The 27,775-nt window shown below is 40.3% G+C and overlaps 1 protein-coding gene across 1 annotated transcript in view; it reads left to right on the top strand.

Moving 5' to 3' along the window:
* Positions 1–25,553, top strand: part of tmtc2b (transmembrane O-mannosyltransferase targeting cadherins 2b) — a 117,037-nt gene extending 91,484 nt beyond the window's left edge. The window contains exons 9-12 of the mRNA XM_031283099.2: positions 7,809–7,890; positions 9,316–9,430; positions 15,167–15,230; positions 23,147–25,553. Coding sequence (XP_031138959.1) covers positions 7,809–7,890; positions 9,316–9,430; positions 15,167–15,230; positions 23,147–23,326 — 441 coding nt within the window. The 3' untranslated portion in view covers positions 23,327–25,553. The remainder of the gene's footprint in view (positions 1–7,808; positions 7,891–9,315; positions 9,431–15,166; positions 15,231–23,146) is intronic.
* The last annotated feature ends 2,222 nt before the right edge of the window (positions 25,554–27,775 follow it).

Raw genomic sequence — 27,775 nt, 5'->3', positions numbered from 1 at the left:
CCAAGAGGAGGTGCAAAAGTCTGGTTTTCTCTCAGACCACTAGCATTACAATATGCTAAGGGATTATTATGGAATCTTTGCCCAATGACGCCAACAATAAATTGCCTACCACAGCTTTAAGACGAGAGAGATGTTACTTTTGAAGGAAGAAATAACCCATATTTTCTTTTACAAATTAAAGTTGAATTCATAGATCATCTGCCAGTCGACTGTATCGAACCGTTGACATCTTCTAACTTTTTGTTTCCCTGAACCAGTTCTCATTCTCTACATGTACTCGCTCAGTTCTTTTAACTTTCCTTTTTATTACACTCTCTTTCAACTCCCCTGGCTTTTCATTACTTCACTCCAGCTCTCTACTCATGGTCGTAATGTCCTCTGAAGTCTACAGTTAATCAATAGTGTGTGGGTTAGAGAGAGGGACAAGATTGGATGGGTTGAGCATGAGAGAACAACGAGAGGAGGGTTGTCACGTTGTATTTCTCAAGATGCTCCTATCTGTCAAGGGAATAGAACTTCCTGATTAAAAACCTTGCCCTTTTTTTAGTCCATGTAACTTGTGATTAGATCTTTAAAAGTTGCTCAAAAAGCTGTAATCGCAACTTAGAACCAACAGCGAAACAGATATCAGGCATTTGGCATGTTTGCAACGTTGAAGAGAATTTAAATTTCTGAGCACTGACAGAAAGAAATCGACATCTGCCCAGCATTTTCCAGGACAGAGATAAGATCCTCTCAGGGTCCTGACCTGTGTTACAATACCATGAAGAAAATGCTTAAGCAGTTTCCAGAGTCGCAGAGTTTACGAGGAGGTGGTCATGTGGTCGGGTCATACAGTCATCTGTTACAGATCACAGCTAGATAGGCGTATTTGGAGTAGTCTCGTATTGCCAGACTTTCCTCCACAGCGCTGCAGAGGGTCTGGCTAGTCCACACAGCATTCTGGGATGGGAGAAAAACGTGCTGTGGTTTATTGGCATTTCTTTAAACCAATCCCAATTGTCTTGTGCGGCGTTAAGTGCCAGACGCAGCAACGGTGCCTCTGCAAAATAGCCTCGGGAAGGAACTTGTTTTGGTGGAACATGTGCACGTAGGGAGGCGAGCTCTGGAATTAAAAAGGCTGTTAAGTGTGTGATGAGAATGTTTCCCGAATCGACCGGAGCTTAGAATGCCAACACAAAGAAAGCGGAAGGTGAGAGACATCCGGCGACACCGGAACTATCCCGTAAATGAAACGTTGTCGATATCAGAATCAGAATCGGAAGATTTATTGTCATTGCACAAAAATGAGCAAGAAATTCTTAGCAGCAGTTCACCCAATAAACATAAATCTAAATCTAAAAAGACAAGAAATAAATAGTAAAACAATACAATCATAAATAGAAGAAATATACACACTAAAATATATATATAGACTATATTTGGAGTAGAGCTGAAAAAGAGGAGCAGTTAGAGCTGAAAAAGACTGTCGGAGTAGAAATCAGACAAACAAATCGGAAGAAGAGCTACCCAGCAGGTCAAAAGAAGGGTGGAGGCCTTCTCTTCAGCTGACACCGCACTCTCCCACAGTCTGATCCCTAATGAAAGGCCGTCAATGTGTTTCTGTAGCCTGGAGCGCTGGAATCTGGATCTCCACAGAAAGGCTTGAGTCTTCCTGGCCCTGTCCATTTTCATTTCCCTAATGGAAGCAGATTCTTTTTCAAGTTCTTTTCATTTCATTTATAGTCTTTCCAAAATTATGAGTTTATGTTTTACAGCTGATACAGTACTTGTGGAAGAATTTTACTTGCACGTCATTTACTCTAACTTGCTGGAAAAAATAAAATTTTTCCAACAAGTTTTAACAAAGGTTTACATTTACCCTTACAAAGAATTTGGGGAAATATTCTAATATTCTAGCTTAGCTCTGTCCATGACATAAATTGCCTATCAACATCTGTAAAGCTCAACAATTAAGACGTTGTATCTCATTGGTTTAATGTGTACAAAAACTGAAGTGTAAAACATACACTTTGTGGTTTTACAGTTGTTTTTTTGCCAGACTTTTACTCAGTAACTTCTGGCATGTAAGAGAATATGATTAGAAAAGACATTTTAACTTTGTTGGCTTTCTTCGAGTTGGATGAGAAGATGAATAGCTTTGTCTGTAGGGTAAATGAAGATGGAGCCAGGACACAGTTAGCTTAGCTTAGCATTGTTTGTCATTTCTTCTTCTTACTTCTTCCTTCCTGTATGCTAATATATGCTACTATGTTGCTGGTGGTAGCTTCATATTTACTGTACAGACATGAACGTGGTATCAATTAGGGCTGTGCAATTAATCGAATTTTGATCATGATTTCGATTTCGGCTTCCAACGATCACAAAAAAAAATTCAATTGAATTGATTACCCATTACATTTTACAAGTAAACTTTTATTTCGTCTTATGTTCTGAAGGGGAGTTCAAAAAGTTCAACGGGAAAAGTATTAAGGGAAATTTCACTGTTGATGTATCTAAAGTGCTCATATTATGCTCATTTTCAGGTTCATAAATGTATTTAGATGTTGTACCAGAATAGGTTTATGTGGTTTAATTTTCAGAAAACACCATGTTTTTGTTGTACTGCACATTGCTGCAGCTCCTCTTTTCACCCTGTGTGTTGAGCTCTCCGTTTTAGCCACAGAGTGACGCATCTCACTTCTGTACCATCTTTGTTGGGAGTCGCACATGCTGTTCACAACTGACAGCTAGCTAGTCACTTGCAGAGTATGAGGGCGTGCCATGCTAGCAGCTAGGCAAGCATTATAACTTGTGTTACAAAGTGACGCATGTTCATCACGGAAGTAAAGGCTGGACTATAATTGAGCTGTTTGGAGCAGTTTGTGAACAGTGCTTTCGTCAACAAAGTGAAATGTCAAACTGTTCATTTAATCTGATAATCGTGTTAATTCTCTCAATAATGCCATTACACAGTGTATCCTCGGTCTATCTTGCAGTTGTAGATCATTGTGTGTCCAAATGAAATTGAGCTCCAGCACCATACTAGATTGATTTTTGTCAATTGTCAGCTTAAAGACTAGTTCAGCTGACACTGCAGTTATCTTGTTAAGCTGACATGAACTCCTCTCTGTTCAAAAGCCACTGGACATCAAAAACTCTGAATCTGAAACCAAACGCTGTCAACGGGAACAACACAATTCTTTAGAGGAGATTGTTGTGATTTGGTGAAGTGGACTCAGGGAAGTATTCAGTGGGCCGTGAAGAGAAACTCATTTTATTTAAGAAAGTGTTATTGATTTTGGAGGAAAGTAGAGTTTAAACCTGAGGGATGAATCTCTGTGGATCTCTGACCATGATGGATGGTAGAGGAGCCCCCGTGATTCTGTGACTGCAAATAATGCTGCCAGAGGAGGGAACTTAGTTGTTTGTTAAAGCTTCGGACCTCTTAATCCATGAGAAAATCATGGGAAAAAAGAAGTTTGTTGGAAAGTTTGTACCGAAGAATTCAAGTTAGGGTACCGTAGGGCTGCACGACATGACGAAAATATACAATATGCGATAACGTAGTTGAATATCGCGATAACGATATTACCTGTGATAAATAAACCGATATTAAAGTGTACTCAGTTCTGCCTTTCTGCTGCTTTCAGTATTCTGCCCAAAGACAACAAATTGCTTGTTGAATTTAAAACAAATGAAAAGTAATCATTTCCAACATTCTTTTATTGAACAAATTGAACATTGAATATAATATAAAAAGCATCACTAAAACAAAATCTTGTCTTATGTTATGTGTAATGTTACATTTGTGTATTTTTTTACTTTCTCCTTTAACTAACACAAAAATCTCTTGAGTGTCATTCGCGATAAGTCGCAGCCGTTTGCAATATGTTTCTTGTGCAAGTTGATATCGCCATGGCGATAAAAAAGCGATATAATGTGCAGTCCTAGGGTACCATTTAATGTATTCTCTTCCTGTTGTATGGCCTCTGTGCTTGATGACAACAGTGTTTAAGTGTGATCACAACCAGCCCAGGAAGTTTAACTTCCCACCAGCCCCTGCGTCTTTCATCCCATACCCCTGCGCTCCTTGTGGCACCACTCTGAGTGAAGAAGACGCTTCGGATACTGTCAGGAGTTTCAAGGTTCAGATCCCTGCGGGGGGGGGAGAGGCTGCGAGATGAGGCTTGATATAGGGTCAGAGAAGGGTGAGAGGAGGACGCTGGAGCTGAGCTGATAGTGGAGGTGCAGAGAGTAACAAGTTGCTGTGATTTGTGGATGAGGGAAAGACAAAACAGGTGGGAGGGAGAGTTAATAACCCAGATCAGTATCGTCCCCCACGCTGCGCTGACCCCTGCACACCTCCGCTCACACCCCAGGGGTCAGGATGTGATTGGGGCTCTCTTTACACATCGCAGGTCAGAGATGGACACAGCCGCCCTGATGCCTGCAATATTGGATTCAGTCATCTACTTGTCATTTTGTCAGCTAATAGGATGCAGGCTTCATTCATAATCACCCAGATGTCCATAGAGCCGAAGCTACATCTGCAGTTTATCTGTTGCTATCAGGAGATTTGAGGAGTGAGGAACACACCAATAAGCTCAGCATGTGTGTGACAAAAGGGAGGATATTGTATTCACACAATGAGCTGACTAGAATGAGAAGTGGATATATTTAATGGAAAGTGTGCTTTGAAGGGTGGTTGGCATTTTGTTATTGACTTCCTATATTATTTTTGTGCCCCCCCCCCCCCATCCCAAGCTAGTGGCCTCAAGGTGCTTTCAATTCAACAAAAGAGTGAGTGTTGTCATGTCAGGAAATGTGGAAAAGGGTAAACGTTACGCAGTTGTGTGAAGTGCTGGTTGGGTTTCGTGATTATTCATAGAGTCATACAGGTGAGCTAAATGTGTTATAATCCAGAAATTTGAAGATGAAAGAGAAAGCAGTTGGCTGTTTAGTGAGGTTCGACAGCTAAGTAATATAACAAGTAGTGTAACAAAGTGCCTCTCTGGGGATTAATAAGAACTGTAATAACATTTATTTTAAGACGATTAATGAGAAAGGAGCAACTTGTTAGTTTTTTTTTCTGGTCCTAACTACCATATATCTTGCTCTGGGCATGGTATCCATTAATATACTTAGATGTGTCATAATATGAATCCACTCACAACTGCAACTCATTCCAATGTGTGAAAGCTTAATTCTGAGGTTTAACAAACAGACGTAGACCTGTGTTATTATAAAACCAGCTGGCCCTCAAACTTATACATTCCTACATCTGTGAATACGAGTATAAAAATACACAGAGAGGATGCTTTTCAGACTGGAACTGTGATCGCTATTTGGATACCATCAACTCTATTAAACATATACTTAGCACGGGCATGATTTTCCGCAGCATCAAGGGGAAGCCCACTCAAATATTTACATTAGAAAATTATGTATTTATTGAATCTACAGCTCACTGAAAATGTATATGCTTGACTAAGTATATGTCATTTATGCTACACTGATTGGATTTGAGCCCATTCTTCTATTTGACTAGTTGAAGCAATTTGCTGTATATACATTATTTTTCCTGGCTTATGCAATCTTTATGCAATCCGCCTTCATCTTTTCTGATGCTTTGTTATTTTACCTCAAGCCTTTATAGACTTGGCTCAACTTGAAATTAACAATATATGTTTTATTCATGCAAATGTATTATCTTATAACGAAAACACACACTAATGGTTGCATTCTTAAAAGACAAATCAGGCGCAAAATGAACCTAGTGGTTAATAACACGTGTACCGAGTTCGACCGTTCTCTGGGATATGTTTTCATGCTAATCGAATGTTACCAGTTTTAGTGCAAACCGCTAATTAGTTTATAACGCTAGTCGTCGAGGCACGGGTAAAGTAAAAAGAAATCGCTATTTCTATACCACTAACACGGCTCAAAATAGCACCACACTTCCAGCATAATAGGGTCCCTACATGTAAACCGAAGCATTGAGAACTTTGTAAGTGTCAGACATTTTATTAAAAAGATAGCTTATATATACTTATACAGGCGGGCGCCATCTTGGGAAAACAGTTCATGATCAGTCGAACGACGAACGGCGTAGTTAGTCACCCATATATTTTAATAAACAGATATAATTCATGCATTTCCATGTAATTACATTTCACAAACGTAATTCCTATCGACCCATTGGGAAACCACGGACCATGGGAGATTTCAAGTGACAGTTCAGCTCACGTTGCACGGTGTTCGTCGTTTGACTGGTCATGACTGTTTTCCCAAGATGGTGCCCGCCTGTATACGTGAACGGTACTGTAGTTATAAACTATCTTTTTAATAAACTGTCTGTACTCTTACAAAGTTCTCAATGCTTCGGTTTACATGTATGGACCCTCATTATGCTACCGTGGAAGTGTGGTGCTATTTTGAGCCTTGTTAGTGGTATAGAAATAGCGATTTCTTTTTACTTTACCCGTGCCTCGACGACTAGCATTATAAGGTAATTAGCGGTTTGCGATAAAACTGGTCACATTTGATTAGCATGAAAACCAATCCCAGAGAACGGTTGAACTCGGTACACATGTTATTAACCCCTAGGTTAATTTTGCGCCGGATTTGTCCTTTAATGCTAAAACATCAGCCTTTATGGATGAGTGTGCATTGTTAATTGTTGATCAGATGGCATCTGGTGCCCAACTGAGAGCAGGGGATGTGTCAAAGTCCCAGCTGGCATGAGTATTGGCCAGCTGCTCTGTTCTGTCTGAGCTGTGATTGGTTACGTGTCACAGTCTAAAGGACCTGAGGGAGTTTTGGAGGTCCACAGGGTGCTATGCTCACCCACCCAGAATGGGTTCTTTCATCTGTCTGAAGGCTGGAGCAACACTGTACACAGAAAAAAAAAACTCAGTGTGTGTGTGTGTGTGTGTGTGTGTGTGTGTGCCATGCACTTCTTATGTAACCCTAAAAATCCCTATATATATATATATATATATATATATATATATATATATATATATATATATACTGTATATTTGATCACACTTAGGGCTGTGCAATTAATCGAATTTTGAACGTGATTTCGATTTCAGCTCCTAACGATCACAAAAACAATGTAATTGAGAAAAACTATTAAATATTCCAACTCGTTTTTTTGTCTTATGATCTGAATGGGGGAAAAAAAGTGTTTAGTGAAATTTCACAGTTGAAATAGTCACATTCCAACTGTCACAATACTGTTGATTGAACTGTTTCACAGTTTTTTTTTTAACTTCAATAAATGCAACATCTTTCAAAAAGTCAATTACAAATCGTGTTAAATAATCGTGATTTCAATATTGACCAAAGTAATTGTGATTATAATTTTTTTTCATAATCGAGCAGCCCTAATCACACTCACTGTTTCTTCTTCTTTCCTTTCCACCCTCCCGCTCCATTTCCATCCACTGCTCTCTGTCTTGTTTCATAGCAGTCAGGCCACACACACCGGCAAGCTGCGGTTAAACTCTGGAAGTGTTATTTGCACAGATAAAAGTGTGTAATGAATGAGCTTTTTGCCCTGCCTGGTCCGCTGTGCCAAGCATGACAGTGTGTACTTTGACAGAACGACACATGAGCTTGAACGAATAACACTCGCGGTCCATGTGTTTCATGTCTATTTATTAAGATTTATTGTTAAAGTAGGTCTGCGGTTTGGAGAAGGACATTGGGTATACACAAAGGTATTTTGGTCGTTGAGCTGAGTGCGTTGTTTTTATAATGAGTAGTTTTGAGGAGCAGTTGAAACAATAATGACACTGTGTTTATTCCATCTCTCTCAGGGGCAGAAAACAGAAGCGGAGAGGTACTTCCTGAAGGCCATCCAACTTGATCCCGCAAAAGGCAACTGCTACATGCATTATGGTAAGCATTGATATTTTTTTTTTCCTTTTAATTTGACATATCCTGCCTTTATTCTTACATCCTCATTTATTATATTTGTCAATTTTACATGGTGCACTTGTGTGCACAAAGGCAGGAACTTGTACACCCTAGTAGGTTGTTCCAACAGTGTTGGCTGACCCTTTTGCCATCTCTTCCCCTAATCAGCCAGGGTGTCAGTCTGTACGTGGTTGGGGGAGGATCGCAACAAGACAGGATGATTCCCTCTGATTGTCCTCTTTGATTTCCTGGAAATGCGGAACGTGACAATTTTGACGTCTCTCTTGTCTTGCATTATGTCTGTGTGACTCACACATGGCAGCGTTACCTCTTAGATTTAATTACTGTCATAGTAAGATTGAGTTTGAATAAGCTGTCAAGTTAATTACTTCCTTTCTTTCAAAGCCTTTAAAACCGCGTCTGCCTGAAACAGCATTTTGGGATGAACTGATGTGTCAGCTCGCTATCATTCCACAAGCTTGTATGTGACATTTAAAGCGATCAATACACCAGGTTAATGGTGGCTTTTTACGTTTTCTTGAAGGACTGTATGTCTAAGTTGTCATCTGGCAGAGGTTAAGTACTCTGTTTAAAATAAGATGAACTCTATTGATCTACAAGAGGAAAGAATGGCATGGCAGAGGCAAAGAACAGGATATAAATAGAAATGATTGAAAATGATTTAAGGTGGAGCGTATCAAAGTCTGTATGCACAGCTTTGTAAAAAATATTTCAAAACAATATATAGCAGGACACTGGCATTTACTGATACAGGGGCTGTCTTTCCTTTATTACTCATAGATGTGCTTTGATATATCATAAACCCTCCATAACTGCAAAAGTGTTTTTAAAATGAAACTATTTTACACTCAGTCATGGTCTGAAGTCTCACTTTACATCTGTCTCTGACCTCAGGCCTGTATTCACAGCTTCAGTTTCATCCACAGTTATTAAGGAAAATATGCTTAGGTTCACATAGTGGTTTAGCATCCTGGTACAGTAACCAAAGTCAGCGGGGTAATAATTCCTCTCTGAACCTGGCTCTTACCAAGGGGTCCACCCCTCAGTTCACAGCCTTGTCAAGCTTCTGCGATCCCATCTTATGTGTTTGACTGCAAACACAGCCACACTCGTAATAAGACACAAACCTTCAGCGAGAAACATTTTCATCCTAAAGAAACAGATTTATCAACGTCGGCTAGTCTGAACAAATGGGTCTGAGAGATGGCCAAAGAGTGATGGTATGTTGCGCTCATATCTAGTGTTTCAGCATATTATTTCAGGGGCAGACCTGGCTGTCCCTCTACCAGGGCCAAAGGCAACACTTGCACACTGTGTATCCCTCTTTGCCTCTGTGAGGATCGCTCAGCGGTCTAACAGCAGCGCTGTTCTCTCCTGTCCCGCCAGGTCAGTTTTTGTTGGAAGAGTCACGGCTGCTGGAAGCGGCGGAGATGGCAGAGAAAGCCGCGCGCCTTGACAGCGGGGAGTTTGACGTGGTCTTCAGTGCAGCCCACATGCTCAGGTGAGGCTTCGATCGGAATGATTCTATTTTTGAGGATTTCCATAGCTACGGTACATGCATAAAGACACTATATGTATTTCACTCTTTGTATATGAAATGGGTAGGCCACAGTTTTCCATGGCTGCGTAGCAAGGAGGCTGTGTATTACGGAGAGGGAGGTCTTCTGTCTGCACGGTTTATCCAGGGGCTTATCCTGCTCCTTAGCCAGTGTGATTTACTTGGCTGTACTTTGTAATCCTGTTTTAGCTGCCAGCCCGAGAGCTGCTGGTTTGTCTTAGCGTGCTCCATAGCTATGTATCTTCGTATTCTCTCTCTCACTCCGTCTCACTCTTTCTCGTCTGGCCCTGGCTCATACTTGAAGGTCTGCTTCCAAATTAGTGCAAGGTTGATGGATCTGAGCGGCAAAGCTTTAGCAGCCCACAAGCTGTTGTGTTTCTAAACACAAGCTATGGAGTGGAAATTTGTAAATACAGCCACGTGCCAATTTATTGAATAAACCTACAAAATTATACATTGTGACTCAGTGTAGAGATTTCCTTCTTTAAATAAATCATGGGTAACTCAGGGATTTTTAAATTGCAGCTGCCTGCTGAAAGAAAATAGTTATCTTTAATGGAATAGTTTTGCCCAAAGTTAGGGGAGAAATCCGATACCACAGTTAGCGTAGCTAGCGTAAAGACTGGAAGCTGGGGGAAACAGATCGCCTGGTTCTGTTCAAACATAACAAAATTGGCCTACCAGCACCTTCAGCGCTCACTAATTAACACGTTATATATTGTTGGTTGAAGCGGTACAAAAACCAAAATGTAAAAATGACATGTTGATATGGAGACTCCGGGAAGTTACTGCGCCCAGCCAAGAAACAGCCCAGCACATACAGTATGCCGCCTTCATGTCGATTAGACAGAAATCACGAGCAACAGAGTCAGAAAAACTGTTCAGGTCTAGCACCTCTACCTCCTAGTTGTAATTCCAAGTCAGAGAAATCAGGAGTTTCTGACTGCAACAATATTTCCCACATGGTGAAAAGAACTACAGAGGTGTAACTACCATAGTAGTAACATCTAAATAAAATCCAATAGTACACTGATACAATCAACTCAAGTAATTTCACAGGATATGCCCTGCTTTTAACAGGTTTTACTTGTTTCAAATTCATAACAGCAAAAAACAGCTAGAGTAATTTAGGCAATATAAATGATGGAATCATTTGAATATTACATAAACAGCCCAAATTTGGAATAACAGAGCTGATATTGGAATAACAAAGGTGATATAGCATGACGGCAGCCCCAGCTTGTAAAACCTAATGTGTCATTTTTACACTTAGCGTAACGTAGCTGTTTCCCCCTGTCTCCAGTCTGCTTAGTTTAGCTATAGTCTGACTCACAGGATGTAGTCTGTGCGTATAATCCTGCAACTGGCCGTCTATTTCAGATGGAATTCTTCTTCCCTTCCACTATCTGTGTGTTACTGTTTTCAAAATCCCCGTCGACAAAACAACAATCTCTGAGCTAGCAACCTACACGCTGAAAATGGCAAGTTTTGACGAAGATTTAGAGGCCTGCTTGGTTCTTTCAGTGAATGGTTGTAAAGATTTAGAAGGCATATGTTGCATATGCATAGGCTATGAGCATTTGCTGTCTAACAGGGACGTTCTTGTATGTTTGCTCACCGGTTAAGGAAAAGGTTTCATATTCCAAGCATGGCCTGTCGTCCGTTCCACTTCACGTGAGCTTCTGTGATATTGGTTTAATAACATTCTGCAAGAGCCACATACAGCTATCAAATTGTCTATGGTTTTAACGAGTCCAGTGAGCCACTTTGGAGCTTAAGTATAGGCAGGCTTTACCTCTTGGCCACCATTGATCAACTTATGTTTAATCAGTAAAAGTTGTACCACATTGTCGGCATAGGGCATATGGTTTTATGTTGCATTTTCTTTTGCGGGGCTTTATCCATTGTCATGCAAGGGCTTGCCTCCCCACGTGAAAATGTTCCAACAAAACAAGTTCCCTCCCGACACTTTTTTGCAAGGGCTCCGTCGCTGCATCTTGGGCCTAGCACCACCCAAGACAATTGTGATTGGTTAAAGAAATACAAACAAACCAGAGCGTTTTTTCCCCTTAGTGTGGAATTATGATGGCTGGCACAGCTCTAAAACGAATTGTGGACATAGGTCTGGATATGCGAGACAGTAGGCGAGCTAAGCTAAACTAACCACCTGCTGGCTGTATCTTCATATTTAGCGTACAGTCACAAAAGTTGTACAGTATCAATCTTCACAAGTAACTCTTGGCAAGAGTTTCCTAAAATGTCTTGAATCTTGAGTTTGGTGTTGCTTTACCCAAGAGTACAGCGTTGCACAGCTCTATGTAAGATTTTTACCCAGCTGCTTTATGCATAGCTTTGATCATGCAGGATCTTCACCACCAACAGCCTTCAGTATTGAGGGCCTCTTCCAGGGTCCAGACCCCTGGCTGCTAAAGAGAGCCTCAAGCTGTGCTCGGGCTGAACTTCTCTCCACCTGCTTGGCATGGGGTCTCACTCCTCCACAGCTCATGTTCTTTATGTGTTTGTCTTGGACACAGACACGGAAAGGCCCTCGGTTGGTGGGGACACAAGTGAATCTACACGGGGGAAGGGAAGAGATTAAAAGGAAGGGTAGACGCTCTCAGACGTGCAAATGTCTTTTTATTATCCTCCTGGGCCCTTGGTTTTTTGACCATTTTGTTTCCAAATTAATAATTTCCTTCTTCCTCCTATGAACAATTCTTATGGGGTTTATAGTGTGAATGTAGGACATTAAAGGATGGTTAATGGTAAAGCCGATGGGATGTACTTCTCTTCAATGTGTCAAATCTCTTTGAAAGCCAAAAATTACATCATACAGCGACTTTAAATCTGTATATTCACAGACAGCCGGGGGGAAACAAATTGCCAAAAGACACACTCAAACTAGTTATGCACTTACAGTTAATCTCATAAATTCCCATTCAAACCATGTGTGGTTATATAATAATATAAACCACCATATCTGAAAGACCACTTTGTATTTTACTAGCATGTCATGATATTAGGTACTGTATGCCAATTTGTGCAAAAGGTACAGTATATACATTGGTTTAAATGGTGTAATTTGATAACCTTGTCATGGTAATAAAATGAATAGATTGGTATCAAGTTACATTAGGTGTACTGTACACACAGTACCACCCTTAGGGAAGATGTCTGTGTTCAGTGTAGCATTCTAACAGAAAGAATCTTACTCTAAAAAAATAAAATGCAATTCTGTGCTCGAGATAAATGGGACGGCTGCAGTTTAAGCACAAATATCAGGCTGTTGTTGAAAATGCAATTTGTTCATTCAGTCATTAATATCCAAAAATGTCATGCTTATAAGAAATACTGTCAGTGTTGTGATTTGTGAATGTCTGGGATTTATAGACCATCTCTAGACAACAAGATGTCAGGCTAAAAACATCAGTGGTTGAGTTGCTGATTTGAAATATGGTTAAGAATTCTTTCCCTTGGGGGGAATTTTTTTCCTTCCTTCCCCCTTTTCCCATCCTTCTCGATATTCCTGTGCTCTTGTAGCCTGACACTGACTCTTCCTCTGGTTTAAACCCAGGCAGTGGTTTACTTGGCCTCCATTGTCTTCTGCGCTCTCAGAACCCGCAGTCAGACAGCCCTCGGAGGTCTCACTGCCCCCTTGGTTATGGTGTGGCAACTCTCCAGTTCTCCTTTGATAATGTGTTTATAAATGTGATAATTATATTATATAATTAGATTTGTGCATTTTTTCTCAGAAGGTTGTGCTTTCTAAATATTATGCTGGCAAACAAACGTATGGTTGTGGTTGGACGTGAAACCCACATTTATAATCTCAGGACAAATTCAGCAACTCGAGTCAGTGTCTGGATCGCCTTTGGAATGTAAAATGCTTTTTTGGAACAGCGATGGAAAAATTCAGTTGTAATAAAAAAAATAAACAGCAGTGGCATGGTCTTCTGTATTTCTGAAGTATGCAACATGATAACCTGTAGGAGAACTTATTTAAGATCAAAATTACACACAAACAAATTGCTGTAGTCATGTTACCGTGACTCTAGAGATGGCAGTGTCGGTTGATCCACCACTTTGGTCACAGACTGAAATATCACAATAACAACTATCTGACAGATTACCATGCAAGTTTGTACAGACATTCATGGTTCCCAAAGGATGAGCCCTACTTACATTGGTGATCCCCTGACTGTGAGGTTAACATATGTGGTTTTATGTGTGTGTTAACAAATGTCTTTTCTTGGTATTAATTTGTTTTAAATGTCAGTTATAGGGTCACCACTTTGTCATATTCTTCACTTTTTCATGTTACTAGTTATAACAATGATAACCCAGTCTACGACGGAATATAAACCGTTTATTAGCCCAACAGCATGTCTTTACAGCAGCATGGCTAACACCAACAACGGAAGCTAAAGTTACCCACAGTCCATCAGGTGTATCTCACTACGGATTAAGGAATAGCCCAAAATACACAACACATTTGACTCACAACTCTTGGTGGACTTAAAAGTCACTATTTCTGTGAATGTGATATTTAACTTTTTAAATAGGACCTGACAAAAATGTGTTAAGTTATTAAAGCTTTACTATCTTATATGTAACATTGTCTCATCATTGATCAGTACAGTAGTATAAAAAAGTTTGGACACATAAGACAGTGTCTTAAACCAAACATAAATACTATGTGTTTAGGTAGGCCACTAATCCTAAAATAAAAGCTTTGCCTTTGATCTGGAACCATATGGATGATGATCCCTTAATAGACCTTGACAGTCTAAATGAAACTGAGGTTCCTACGGCCTCGCTTCCTTTGATCATTACGACTTAAGGGGGTCCACAGCCAGCTGTCGTTGACTCTGTCCTTGACTTTGTCAAAGTTAAATTGTTTGCAATGAGACAATTGTTACCATCAGTGAGAAGCATGCAGCTGTGGACCATAAAGGTGATTTCTGTGATAGCAGAGTATAAATAACAGGAAAGGCCTTGTGACAGAGGAGCCACAGGTTTGTGTATAACAGTAGGCAGAGCAGGGGGTTATGAAAGAAAGTTTAAAAAGCATAATATAGGACATCCTGTCTTGATTGCAGGTTTTATGTCCTCAGGAGCAAAGTATTTCTGGTTCCAGGGACTCATGCCGATAAGCCATCTGCCCCCCAAATCCTTTTTGTCGCAGTGTGGCATATGCAGCATGTTTTGATGCATCTGCGCCATCTACTCTGCTGTCCTGGTTGTTATGATAGTATGATCAAATTACTTTGTGTTTCCACACTGTTTGCATTCCTTCAGTATCTCAGTATCCATCCAGCATGTTAAACCACAATCTCCCCCACCAGCTGTAAACAGAAATATACTGTGAATATTCTTGATCAGCCTTGGTTTGTTGATGAGTTTTCTCTTTGCAAGTACCCAATAAGCCAACTGTCCTGACCTCAAAGTTCAATTAAAGCAGAAAGTGCTTGCTGTGCAACATCTGTGTTCAGCACAGATGTTATCAAATGAGAAACCTATAGGCGAATGGATCGCGGCTTTTTCCCCTCATTCTCTTCCCTCCTGTTATTTTCTCAGTGACCCCTGAGTGCCAGTAAACCCGCAGGGTTCAAGGCCCCATCCAAAGCCAGGAGCAATAAAGATGAGTAATGATTGCCTCTCTCTGTTTTTCCTTTGCAGACAAGCCAGCCTAAACGAGGCAGCCGAGAGGTATTACGGACAAGCGGCAAGCCTGAGACCGAACGTGAGTACAACCACAACTAGCTAATCATCCCCATTACTATTTACCCGGACAGACACTGTGCAATCACAGTCTGGGTGGCTTTCCAATATTATTACTGCCCGGTCTGCCGTGTCACAATGGCCTTCATTGTCAGTGGGTCCTAGGAAAATGGAGGCTATGTTTTTTTCTAAGCTCAATGGTTTGTTTGTGTAGCATCCATCACCAGCTTCAAAGGACAAGCCAGGGTAAGTAGATTGAAAAGAATAATGATAACAACACTCAGTCAGGGGACTTTGACATCTTGAAAATGAATGGGGTCCAGTCTTTGAGAGCTCTGGCAGGAGGGGTCGTTGTTTAAGTGAGGGCCACAGAGGGAGGAAAATATGTTTGCCATGTGGTCACCCTGTTTGTTCCTGTGTCTTGATTAGAAGAAATCAGTTCAGGATTAATCCTCAAAATATATCTGGACAGTGTTATACAGACAATAAAGTTTAGTTCTACAGGCACACAAACCCCAGTATAATATATACAAACAATGACAAACAATACGTTGAGCATAACAAAAGGATAAAATTTAAGATTTTCACAAGAACCATAAAATTGAGCTTCTATCCCCTTTGTTGATCTCAGTGTTAATGTAGAATTCAACTTTTGCCAAAGAATTGTGTATTTTTAACATCTATTTAAAAAAGAAAAAAAAAAAAAATATATATATATATATATATATATATATATATATATATATATATATATATATATATATATATATATATATACTGTATTTATTTAGGTTTTTTGTTCAAAGCATAAATAATGTAAGAGAACCAGAGTTTAAGTTGAGTGTTTCCATGAATTCTCTTTTATAAGTAGCACAAACTCTTCTTTCTGCTGTGAGGACGTTCTCACATCTAATCACCGCTCCCTTTTTTCTATTTTGATCAAACTTTGTAGAACCTTTGGAGTTAAACAAAGATTTGGAAATCTTAAAAAGGATTTTTGTTGAGAAATTGGAACTCACCTTGCAAGATAGACTATAAAGCCTCTTTATCGCTGACGATTTATGTCTTTTGTCCAACAACAACAAAATATTGGATGGTTTGCTGATGGTTTTGTTCATCATCCATTCATTTCATCTTTACTTGCTTATCCCTTAAGGGTTATGGGTGCTGGACCCTATCCTGCAATGGGTGAGAGGCAGGGTAAACTTAGGTCACCAGTCTGGGCTAACACTATCGCTGGACTAACACAGACGTCCGTGGGAGTTGTTAGGTGACAGGGTTGGCCATTGAGATGACCACTGTCATGCTGCACCCTGATAGATATGTACTTGTATAAAGTACTGCTGAGGAAGTTTGTGTTCCTTCCAGTTCCAGATCTGTGTAATTTTCACATGACTGTTTCTTGGCATCTGTAATTGTACAAACATACATTTGAAATCAACATCCAAACACAGAGGCATTTTTTTGCCCCTACTTGGTCACTTTTGCTTGGATGCCTTTTGCCATTTGTATTGCTTGTATTACAGCTAAGGCACAATTATAATTTAGCATCTTCATCCATCTTCTTTACCATTAGCCTTTGTTCTTTCCGATGTGACTTGACTTAAGCCGTGTACCCTGTCCATCTTCATTTGACTCTTCACTCTCCAAAGGCACTGGGGTTTTATATTAAGCACATATGTTTGCTCGCTCTGAGTGAGAGAGGAGAATTCTCTCCATTCAAAGGATTTAGTCCTACAATTCCCTCTATCTAGACAAGCTAAATCCCATCGGATGCTTGGTTTGCTTTGGTCGATCTCTGCACCCTATGACTTTTATCCTTTTCCCATTCCATGTAGATATTCTTAACCAAAATGCCAATCTGAAGTCATTATGGTCAGGTCATTCCCCATTGCCTTCACGTTTTACTCTCACAGCCTTTACAGCATATGTTGCTTTACGGTCTAGGCTAATATGCTCCACATCTGGCCGGGCCTCTGCTGCTACATGCCAGTTTTAGGAAGGGTAGGCAGGCAGAGAGGTTGCAGAGCAGCAGGAAATGAGGAAAAAATGAAAGCTTTTGACAAGGGAACGTTTTGCAGAGTGTTGCAAGTGTTGCAAGGGTGAGGAAGAATGCAGGAGTAGGGTTATAAATCACAAAAGTCTTAGCCATATGAAGAAGGGGGAGAAAGGCCTGGGTGAGGAAAGGTGGGAGCCTACAGTGAGAGTGGAGGAAGGAAACTCAACTCAGGAATTGATAAGTCCTTCATGGGCGGAGAAAAGATCTTTTGAGCTGCACTGAGAGAAAAACCAGGAGTTAGTTGATTTTCTACCCAAAAGTCAGAAGCCCATTTCAGAATTGTGTAGTTACGCATCTTCACCAACCTCTCATCCATCTAAATCCTACTCTTATCTGGACAGATTTTGTTTTGGGCAAAACTCTTGTTAAAAGCTTTGAAACATTCCTGTGTACATTTGCCATCAATCAAATCCACTCAATGCCATTAGATGTGCAGTAGTTGTTTCTCCCCATGGCCAGCTGGGTATTAGTCGACCTTTGTCATTCTTTTATTTTGTGACCATATTCTGAGTCATGTTACCTTGTGAACTGATTGACATCTTAGAAACAGACCAGGCCAAGGGTGTAATTTCTTACAGGGGATTTCAGTTTGATCAATCACTAAAAGATAGGGATGAGCGAGTACAGCATTATCTGTATCTGTATCTGTTAACCATATGAATTATCTGTATCTATATCTGTACTCGGACTGGGCGGGGCCTAACCCGGAAGTGGGCGGGATTTAACCCGGAAGTGGGTCGGGTTGTCTTGAAAAAGGGGGGGCTTTAACCGGTATGTTATTTTAAGCATGCAATTGATATGGGTTGATCAGAAATTGTTATATTTATTGCTGATTAGAAAACTATTTACATGACAGCATCAGCATTGAGCTTCAGATCAATGGTTTTGATCACGATAACAAACAAACTATATACAGAACAAGAACAATGAATACAACACATGCGGTTGCAATTATGAAGTAAAATGTAATGAACAAGAGTTTTCATACTCAACATAACTTTCTTTTTTTAATTTAAAATTTTTTTATGATCATTGTGATTTTTTTTATTTTTTTATTTCCACACCAGGTATGTGTGTGTGTGTGTGTGTGACTGTGTGTGAGTGAGTAAGAGAGAGACAGAGAGAGAGAGAAAGAAAGAGAGAGAGGGCGGCGGGGGGGACTGTGTTCTACGGATCAAATAGTCCGACGCTGTTTTTCAGATCTGTTTAGAGCCAGCTGACGGTTTAAAAAAGAAAAAAAATCTCCGACAGGCAGAGACGCAACGCGAGTTGCATTCTACCAAGAACCACGTCTGAACAAACCCCACGTTTACCAGAACTCTACTGGTTAATAAGTAAGTACTACAAACCGAAGTAAAAAACAAACCTGAAGCTGAAAAAACCCTAAACGTTAACGGAAAAGACCCGCGAACCTGAGTGACTGAGGGAGAGACAGAGAGAGAGAGAGAGAGAGAGCTGTTCTCTGAGAGAACTGTTCTCTTCTCAGTGTTCTGTGTGTGAGTGAGCAGTGCGGGACACAGCAACACAATAAATCTGTATGTGTGTAGGGGAGGGGCGCTGTGACGACTAGCCTATCACAGAACGCAGACACAGTCAGCTACCCAATGAGGATTTTTATTCAATCCGAGCACCAATATTGACTCGTATTACTCGTATAATACTCGGCAAAAGTGCTTTGTGAATGATAGTTAGTTTTTGTCCAAAAAAAAATTATGTAACGTAATAACAACATTTATCCAAAGAAGCGATCCATAAAAGTATAGGTGATTATTGGGAATTTCTATGTGGAAATGTTTTATATACTAACATTATTATGCAGAATATGATAACCAATTAAATCATAATTTATTATAATTCATAATAAATTAATCATAATGTCCCCCCCACTTCTGACACCAAACCTACACCCTTGACTAAGGCTAAGGGATAATTGCAATTCACTTAATATCAGATGCTTACCAACTCCACAAAATGGCCGTAACACCGATTTGTCAGTATACACCTACTTGTCACCTATGTGTTGTGGATACAGTATTTGTGTGTGGCCCTTTCTCTGTCACTTTCAACTATGTCCATATGTATAAACAGTTATATATTTTGGCCAGCATTATCCTGAGTAGTAAAAATCCCCAAACTTGCAAATGGATCCCCGAGCGTTATTTTGTGGTTTGACCTTTAAATGGTGGGTCAAACAGAAGGTAATTTATTGTGCAAACAGCCTCAGAATTACCCCGACCATTAAAGTCAAGAACTCTGGCTGCTCCTGTCCTGTGAACAATAATGGAAACACAGAGAGAAAATTGTGTTTTGCTATGGGCTTAATGTAATTGCACAATAAGCAGTGAACGTAGTGCACTGGTATCTAGTAACTTTAATGCTGAACATTTGGGGTCCGTAAGCAACACTAGAAGTGTTGGTCATGCTAGCCTTTACTTTGGCCAAGGCATCTGTAGCATGTTTTATATGTGTGGAGGCGAATAGTGACTCCACTCTAACGGACAACAGGATTATTCCAGAGTCTCTTTGATTTATTCATCAATTTAACTCTTCCTATGAGAAAAGCAGCCCTATTGGACATACTGTTCCCATTGAAATTCTCATGCATGGAGCATCACTCATCCAAGCTTGACACAGGAAAACAGAGAGATGTTTTGAGAGTTTTGTGTCACAAGAGTGGAACAGTCTAACAAAGGAGGGCAGTTCACACACAACCTACAGTGTGGAAAAAACAAGATAAATGGCCGTACTATCTGTCTGTGTTTGGTAACCTCTATGGAAAGGTATTCTCAATTGCCTAATATAAGATATGTACTGTTTGGGAAGTGTTTACGGCCAAAAGGTCATTGTTTGTTCTCAGGAATGCATTTCCTTTTGGTTCAGAAACAGGATTTTCATTCCAGTCTTTTAGTAGTTATTATATTTTTAATTGAGGCCACGAAGCAACTGTTCTTCCAGTAATTGAAGGAATATGTAAAAATCGTCCCAGCTATGTAATTGCTACCTGTTAATTGTATGTTTTGTACGTTAATGCATTTTATTACTGAAAATGCTTAATGTCAAGCCCTGAATTGTAATAACTTTGGTGATCCCTTCACTTCTTCCACGTCTAGGTTTTAACAACAAAACTTGGTTGTGCTCGCACATTTAAAAACTACAGAAGCTAACTCTTAGTCTATATTGACAACGTGTCATTTCCGGGATTGTTCAGGTGCCACTGGAAATTCTGCCGGATGTCCCTAATTTTCCGCCGGATGTCCGTCTGATTCTGCTTTTTTTGTGTTGGCATTACTACTAAACTCTGGTCGATTTATGAAAACTATGGTTAACTGCTCCTCAGATCTCTGCAGGGTAAATCCAGACAGCTAGCTAGACTATCTGTCCAATCTGATTTTTCTCTCGCACGACTAAAACAACTTTTGAACGTATACATGTTCCACCAAAACAAGTTCCTTCCTGGGGCTATTTTGCAGAGGCACTGTTGCTCCGTCTGGCACTTAGCCCAAGACGATTGTGATTGGTTTAAAGAAATACCAATAAACCAGAGCAATTTTCCTCCCATATTGGAATGTCGTGTGGACTAACCAGACCCTCTTTCGCGACGCTGTGGAGGAAGGTCTGACAACGCGAGACTAGCTAATGCTAGATCACCAGACTGGAGTTAAGGATTTGGGCCTAGCTGGATTTCCGACTCCGGGAGCCGTCCTCCGTTGCTCTGCGGCTGACACGCTCCTCCTTCGGCAGACCTCGGCTCAGAAGTCTCAGCTTAGCCGCTGGCCATTCCGCTCCTCTTCCTGCGTCAAACAATGCAACTTCCCACATTGCCACTCGCTTGACAGTTTGACACAAACTTAACAATAACATAACTTGATGGGGAGAAACATCAATTAGCTTAGGAAACGCTGATCCTCTCATGCAGCCTGTTTCGGCCATCACATGGTCAGACTGACCCCCGTCCCTCTGTTTCACTTCCTCTTTGAGCTCTGTGACGCAGATACTGTAGGTAGGTCTGGGTATCGTTCAAACTTTTTCGCTACCAGTACCCATACCAATACCGTGACTTCAATATCGGTTCCTAAACTATACTTTTTTTCGTTACCAATTTTATGAAACAAAATGAAATTACAACATTACGGGAGAAATATTTAAATTAATTACTACGTGAGCCCCGTCTCTGTGCGTAACGTGGTGTTTTTCCTGTCTGTCTCTACAACGTGTATCGTTAGACAGCCAATCACCAGCATTATTAGATCTTGGTAGAAGCATACTGCAAGCTTATTGGCTCACTGACACTGATGAGATTTACTACTTAGGTATTGAAATGAAGTATTGAAAGACGAGGCATTTTTTGATTCTCGATACCTAAAAAGTATTGAATTCGGTACCCAGCCCTACAACCACCCCAGCCAGGCGGCCAGTGAAACCTAACAGACTGACATGACACATTGTCATTGTGATGTTACCATATAGCTCAAAGCACAGCCTCACAGAGTCACTAGCCACTAGCATGGCAATAGACTCTAGTCTTGATAGTAAGCTCTAACTGTTTTTGTGCAGCACTGCTGTTGTTGTGAATGGTTCACATTTGTCATAACATTCCACAGATTTCTCATAACATTTATAGAAAAAGCATCTCATGCAAGAGTGTTGCTCTGGGAATTACTGTTGATTAGTTAATAGGCCATGAGAAAGAAATTACGGCTTAATTTTGTGGTACAGCACATCAGTAAATGCCAAGATGCCATAATCATGTGACAATGATGTATGGGGCGATACTTATAAGAAAAAGTCACAAACACTGCAGTAAAAGCCCATGATTTGCCATTTTTACGAAGACTGTTTTATTGGAACATTCCTCGTTTCCTAGGAATGGCAATTACAGAAATTACAATAGTCTCAAGCAGTAAAACAGTAGCTTCGCTACAGGATTAGACATATTTTCCACACGTCTAACTAAAATGGAGATCAGATGTGGCCCCTCCCTTGGCCTGGATACTTCACGGTCTTACCGTGATTGCAGCTTGGACACTTTTCCTGTACTTATGTCCTCATGACTCACCCGCCCGTCGCACTGCCCCCTGGCACCAGCAGGAATTTACAGTATATTCATCTAGACTCACTTCAAAGTGGTGGTTGCTCCCTCTGACATCTGTGGCCACAGACAAGACACAGGGACACGCAAAGCAGCATGGTTACCAAACTCCAAACACTGCACCGCAGTCTGTGTGATCTGACAAACAGGAACCAATAACGTTTTAGGGTCTCCTGTATAGCTTCACAAGATGACCATAGTTTATTTTATTTAAAAGGACAAAATAACTGTTTATTCTTTAAATTCATGTAGTCATCCACTATGACATATTTCCTTGGTTTTGTAATAAGATTCATATTTTAAAGTGTTTTAAAGCTCTGACTTTCAGAAATAACATCTGTTCAAAGTTTGTCTGTTTGGAGTCCTGTCAGTGCCTAGACAACAATTCATTGGATGTGGCTCAGTGATGTAATTTCTGGTCAAATTCAATTCCCTGTTAAATTATGTATACCCTCAAAGTGTGAATAGTTAGTTCTCACTTGCATTAATCATCGTATCCACTCATGTCCTCTGATGTTGTAAAATCTGAATTTTTCATCAAACGAATTCTCTAAACAGACCATTAGTGGTGAGTAAATAACAGTCAGCTTGCTCTTCCTATGTCTTCACAGCAGACTCACTGTGTTTATAGGAACTGCACCTATGTCTCAATAACAGGGTATGAGTCCTGTGTTGCTATTCTTGAACAGAAAAGACAGTGTATCTTTGGCACAAACCTTTAAGCTACCCTGAGGTGTACTTATGAAACTAATCTCGTCCTAAAATGACTAAGACTCTTTTTTGGTTTCAGTATCCTGCCGCCTTGATGAACCTGGGGGCTATCCTCCACCTCAACGGGAAGCTGCAAGAAGCTGAAGCCAATTACCTCCGAGCACTTCAACTGAAACCGGATGACACCATCACCCAGTCCAACTTGCGTAAGCTGTGGAACATAATGGAGAAACAGGGCCTGAGGACCAGCAGCCCCTGAGCTCACCCTGCCCACCTATACCTGCCATCTGTATGCCAGACCTGGGGGAAAGGATGGCATACATGCTCCTCTTTTTCTCTTCTCATCCAGGAAAGATGGGAGAAACTCAGGGAGGATGTTTGCTCAGAGAGGCCATGACTGTGCAGCACAGCCCGCCTAATAACTCCTGAGCTCTGCATACACCTCAGGCCAGCAGCTTTCTGAGAAGCATTGCTCACAGTTTGGCAGGCGCTGTGTGGTATTTGGACTCTTTAGAACTTTCACAGGAACCACATGTTTGTTTGTTTTCTTTTTATTTCTTTTATAACTAGATCACTTGAACTTGAAGTGAGACCATAGGTATAGTACATCCTTCAGCATTTGTGATGAATTAGATTTTTTTTTTTTTAAATAAGCAATTGCAGTTGAAAGGGGTGAAATTTGTCCCCAAGCAGTGTGAGATGAAGAGAGAAAAGAATCTCAGAGCACTGCACTGAGGGTATTTTCCATCACCATTTATTAAAGTTCTTGGTTTGATCTAATCCTTTTCTTGATAATGACAAAAAGGCAACATGAAGGACTGGATACCATCCAAAATCACCAAATTAAGTTAAAATCACTAAAAACTCCATTCACATCCTCAATGAGTCACATACATAAGATTACACACATAATCACATCATGAAAATAAGACAATTAGCACCATCACTGCAAACCATTTGTGACAGTCCTGATATTTGGTGAAAACTTGAAAAAGGGAATTTAATTTGGTAGCCATAACAGCACAACAATAGCCTCTAAAAGCTCCACGAAGGCTGGACTTTGTCAAATACAGTATGTTTTGACAAAAAAAACTTAAAAAAAGCAAAGGAAGTGAGACTTTTCCCATTGTAATTCCTAATAATAAAAGGTATGAATCTTCTCTAGCAGTGTACAGTAGCATACAGGTGGCATTTATACCACTACTGCTTTTTATTCTGCACTGGCAAGGAAGCCAAGTCACCATGGTTGCTTATAAACTTGTTTGTCAGCTTGTTTGAAGCTATGAATGGAAATAACAAGATAGCAGGTACAATAGTTTTTGGGTACACATTTCCCCACACGCCTGAAGCTTTTACAAACAAGTGTGCGGAGCTGAAACCGATGAAAGAGTTCTTCTAACCAAATACAAAAGCTATGCCGATGCACACCATTTCATCACAGAACAATTGCACAGACATCGTCTGAGGGAAATGTTTTAATGCCTATGTTTTTTGTCGGAGTAAAACTAATTTCATTGTGTTTTGTATAAATGAATCCTAATATATACCTACATTGTGTATAGTATACAGAAAATCTTGCAGCAAAAAAGTAGCCAGACTTAAAGTGGAAGCTCAGATACTGAGCGAGTTTGGTTTGTTACATGAAATATTTCCCATATTGTCAAAACTCACTCTTAAGGTCTCATTTTGTATATATTCTGAGTAATTAACATCTATGTGTTTTTTTTTGTTGTCAGCATACAGTAAGTGAAACGGCACCTTGCGGGAAGTAAGAATATGTACAGTATTTGTGATTGTTTGTTTGTTATTGGCCACAAACCTCCTGGACTATCTGTGTCCTTAGTTTATACATTGTAAGTTATTGCTTTGTGTTACCTTAGCAACAGAACCAGCTGGCACTGTGTTTTTACTTGTAAAATGAAGGAATGTGATGTACACGTATGTGGTCATTACTGAGAAAAATCTCCAAATGCAGTTGAGTGGCTTATTATTAGTAAGCACCTACAATGGAGGATAAAATTGTTGAATATATATGTCACTTGTTGCAGTCACAATGTTTTTAACACTGTTCTGTTTTTGACTGTGATTGTCACTAGTGATATGTTCAGTAAGATAATCACAATTCACCTGACACACACCCCGTAAAGCGCTCGCTAAGTTCTCCTGTGTACTGTATATAAAGTGTTCATGAAGAAACACTGATTATTGTTATTGCTTGAGTGAAGATGTAAAAAAAAAAAAAAAAAAGTTTTCACTCTGTGTCTCTGCTCAGGGATCTCAAGCGGTGGGTTATTGCAGAAACTTGTTCACAGAGCGTTTACTAAATTAAAGATTTATTTTTGAAAGTTGTCGTATTTGTATAAATTATCGAGATTTGTAGCCTTTTTCTCCTTTTTGTAATATAACGATGAACAATGTGCCAGAATCAACCTTTTTTTCTTCCCAATGTTGCTTTTTCCACAATAAATTTATGGTGTTCTGCTTTTGTTTTGGTTCCTGTGCAGACGTTTTTTTAAGTAGATGTACACTACACTAGGTTACATTTCAGACTAATTTATGGATTTTATATGGATTTTTAACATTCTCCGCCATTCAAAAACACATTCCCTTCACACACTGTAGCAACGTCTACAGTCCTAAGTCAGATTTCCTTTATATTCATGTGGGAGAGCAGACTTAATGGGGTGGTCTTGCATGCTGTGGAACAGGTTTTACAGAGCATTTAAAGTTCCCCCCCTGCAAATTTGCTAGAATGTGTCATAAAATCAACTCAAATGGATCTCCTCTGCTTTCATCTTTGAACAACAAAGAAGACATGTAAATAATCCCATATGGTAAGGGTAGCACAGTGTCTACATATGGCTGGTGTGTTTCAGTTACAACCACCTCCACAATTCAGACCCCGCTGACAAGCAAAAGGCCCTTCCCTGAGAACGAAGCAGTCTGCCTTGTGATGTTTCTCACATGTCTACATGGAAGGTCTGCTCCCATGATCGGAGCTCACCATGGTGCCCAGCTTTCCTTATTGGACTGGAATGCTCAGAGGCTGCCTGCGCAGTCTGGTCCAGTTTGAATCTTCTTCTCATAACACAGGTGCGCCTCACTTATCTTGACAAATAATGAAATAGTAAAGCTTGCTGGTTTGTTGGGTTTGCAGAGTCACGATACGAAGGCAATGGGCTTTCATTTCTAGCTGTAGGCCTCAGGAGGCATTTGGGTTTCTTCCCATATGATGTTAAATAGACTGCTGACTTTGAAATTATGACATTGCACATGATAGTTGCAGCAGTGGCAGAAGATACTGTTTAAATCTTGCAAGCAAGTTCACAGACAAAAAGTCGTTGCTCTGTTTTAAAAGGATTGCATGGCTCAAGGGATAGTAATGTCGTTCGGTCCACTACCTTGGTCCAGACTGTAAGCTCAGCAGCTATTGGATGTTTTCTATAAAACTTAGTACAGACATTTGTGGTCCCCAGAGGATAAATCATAATAACTTTAGTGATTCTCTGTAGAGTTTAGATTCTCGGCCCAAGCCCGAGTCCGACCCGAGCCCGACACGACCTCGGGTCAGGCTCGGGCCGTTATTTTCTGCCACTATCCTCGGGCCGGGCCCGGGCCGGACCCTTGATCAAGCATTTTTTATTTTTTTTTTATCCATTACCTATTTAGCCTAATTGGGTGGGGAGAAAGCTATGCCATAATTAGAAATATTATAAATATGTATATATAAGCTATATAAAAGTAACAAATGTGTACAAAATTTAGGCTGCAGTCTCCTCCTCTCGCACGCATCACACCGGGCCTGCTGTGCTGTATTGTGTATCTTAAGTGCAACATGGAGCTTGAAGATGTAAAGGAAAAAAAGAAAAACAGGAGAATTACCTTTGAGCAAGTGTGGAGGAAAGTCGGAGGTATGGAAGCAGTTTAAACAAGTCGTGGGCAGTGACAACAATATGTTGTTCATCATTGTTTCTTTTTTTTACGTTTCTTCATTCAGATCCATTTGCAATCCGTTCCATTCTGAATAAACAAACAGCGCAGTTTACATGCTTCGTCCTTGTTGTATTATTCTAAACAGATTGCTGTAGTTCAAACAACTGAATTGTAGTTGAGAACGTCAGTTGTAACGGCCCACGTATTAAAAAAGTGTCGGGTTTAAATCGGGCTCGGGCTCATAATTACAGTTAATGTGTCGGGCCGGGCCGGGTAGGTTCGGGCTTGATTTTTTTGGGCCGATCTAAGCTCTAATTCTCTGACCTTTTCTCCAGTGCCACCAGCAAGTTAAAGTCTTCACTTAACCTGTGAAATATTTACGATATGGATTGGCATAAACCTTTGTAGGCATTCATGGTTTCCAGACGATATACCATGGCTTTGGTGATCCCCTGACTTTTCCTCTAGCAGCACAAGGTTCACGTGTAGGTTCAGGTGAAATATAGAGGGGTATTAGTCTTGTTGAAAATTTAAGCAGTTTCACAGACATGGTATTTTTAAAATACAGTAAATGGACCATAATTTGGTCCATGCACCCACACCACATACTGTTCAAATTGTCTCTGCAGAAGTCTAGCTATAATATGTAATTGGAGCCATAACACTCATGTGAACTGTCCTAAATTGAGCTAAGCATATACATGTTGAGCTTATGAGTTTATTTGAGTTTCAGTGTCTGTGGCCACAAACAATGATGTTTCAGGGCTCTGGTTTG

The sequence above is a fragment of the Sander lucioperca genome, chromosome 7, assembly GCF_008315115.2.
Source record: "Sander lucioperca isolate FBNREF2018 chromosome 7, SLUC_FBN_1.2, whole genome shotgun sequence".
Classification (NCBI taxonomy): domain Eukaryota; kingdom Metazoa; phylum Chordata; class Actinopteri; order Perciformes; family Percidae; genus Sander; species Sander lucioperca.
This window is presented reverse-complemented; position numbering and strand designations above follow the sequence as displayed.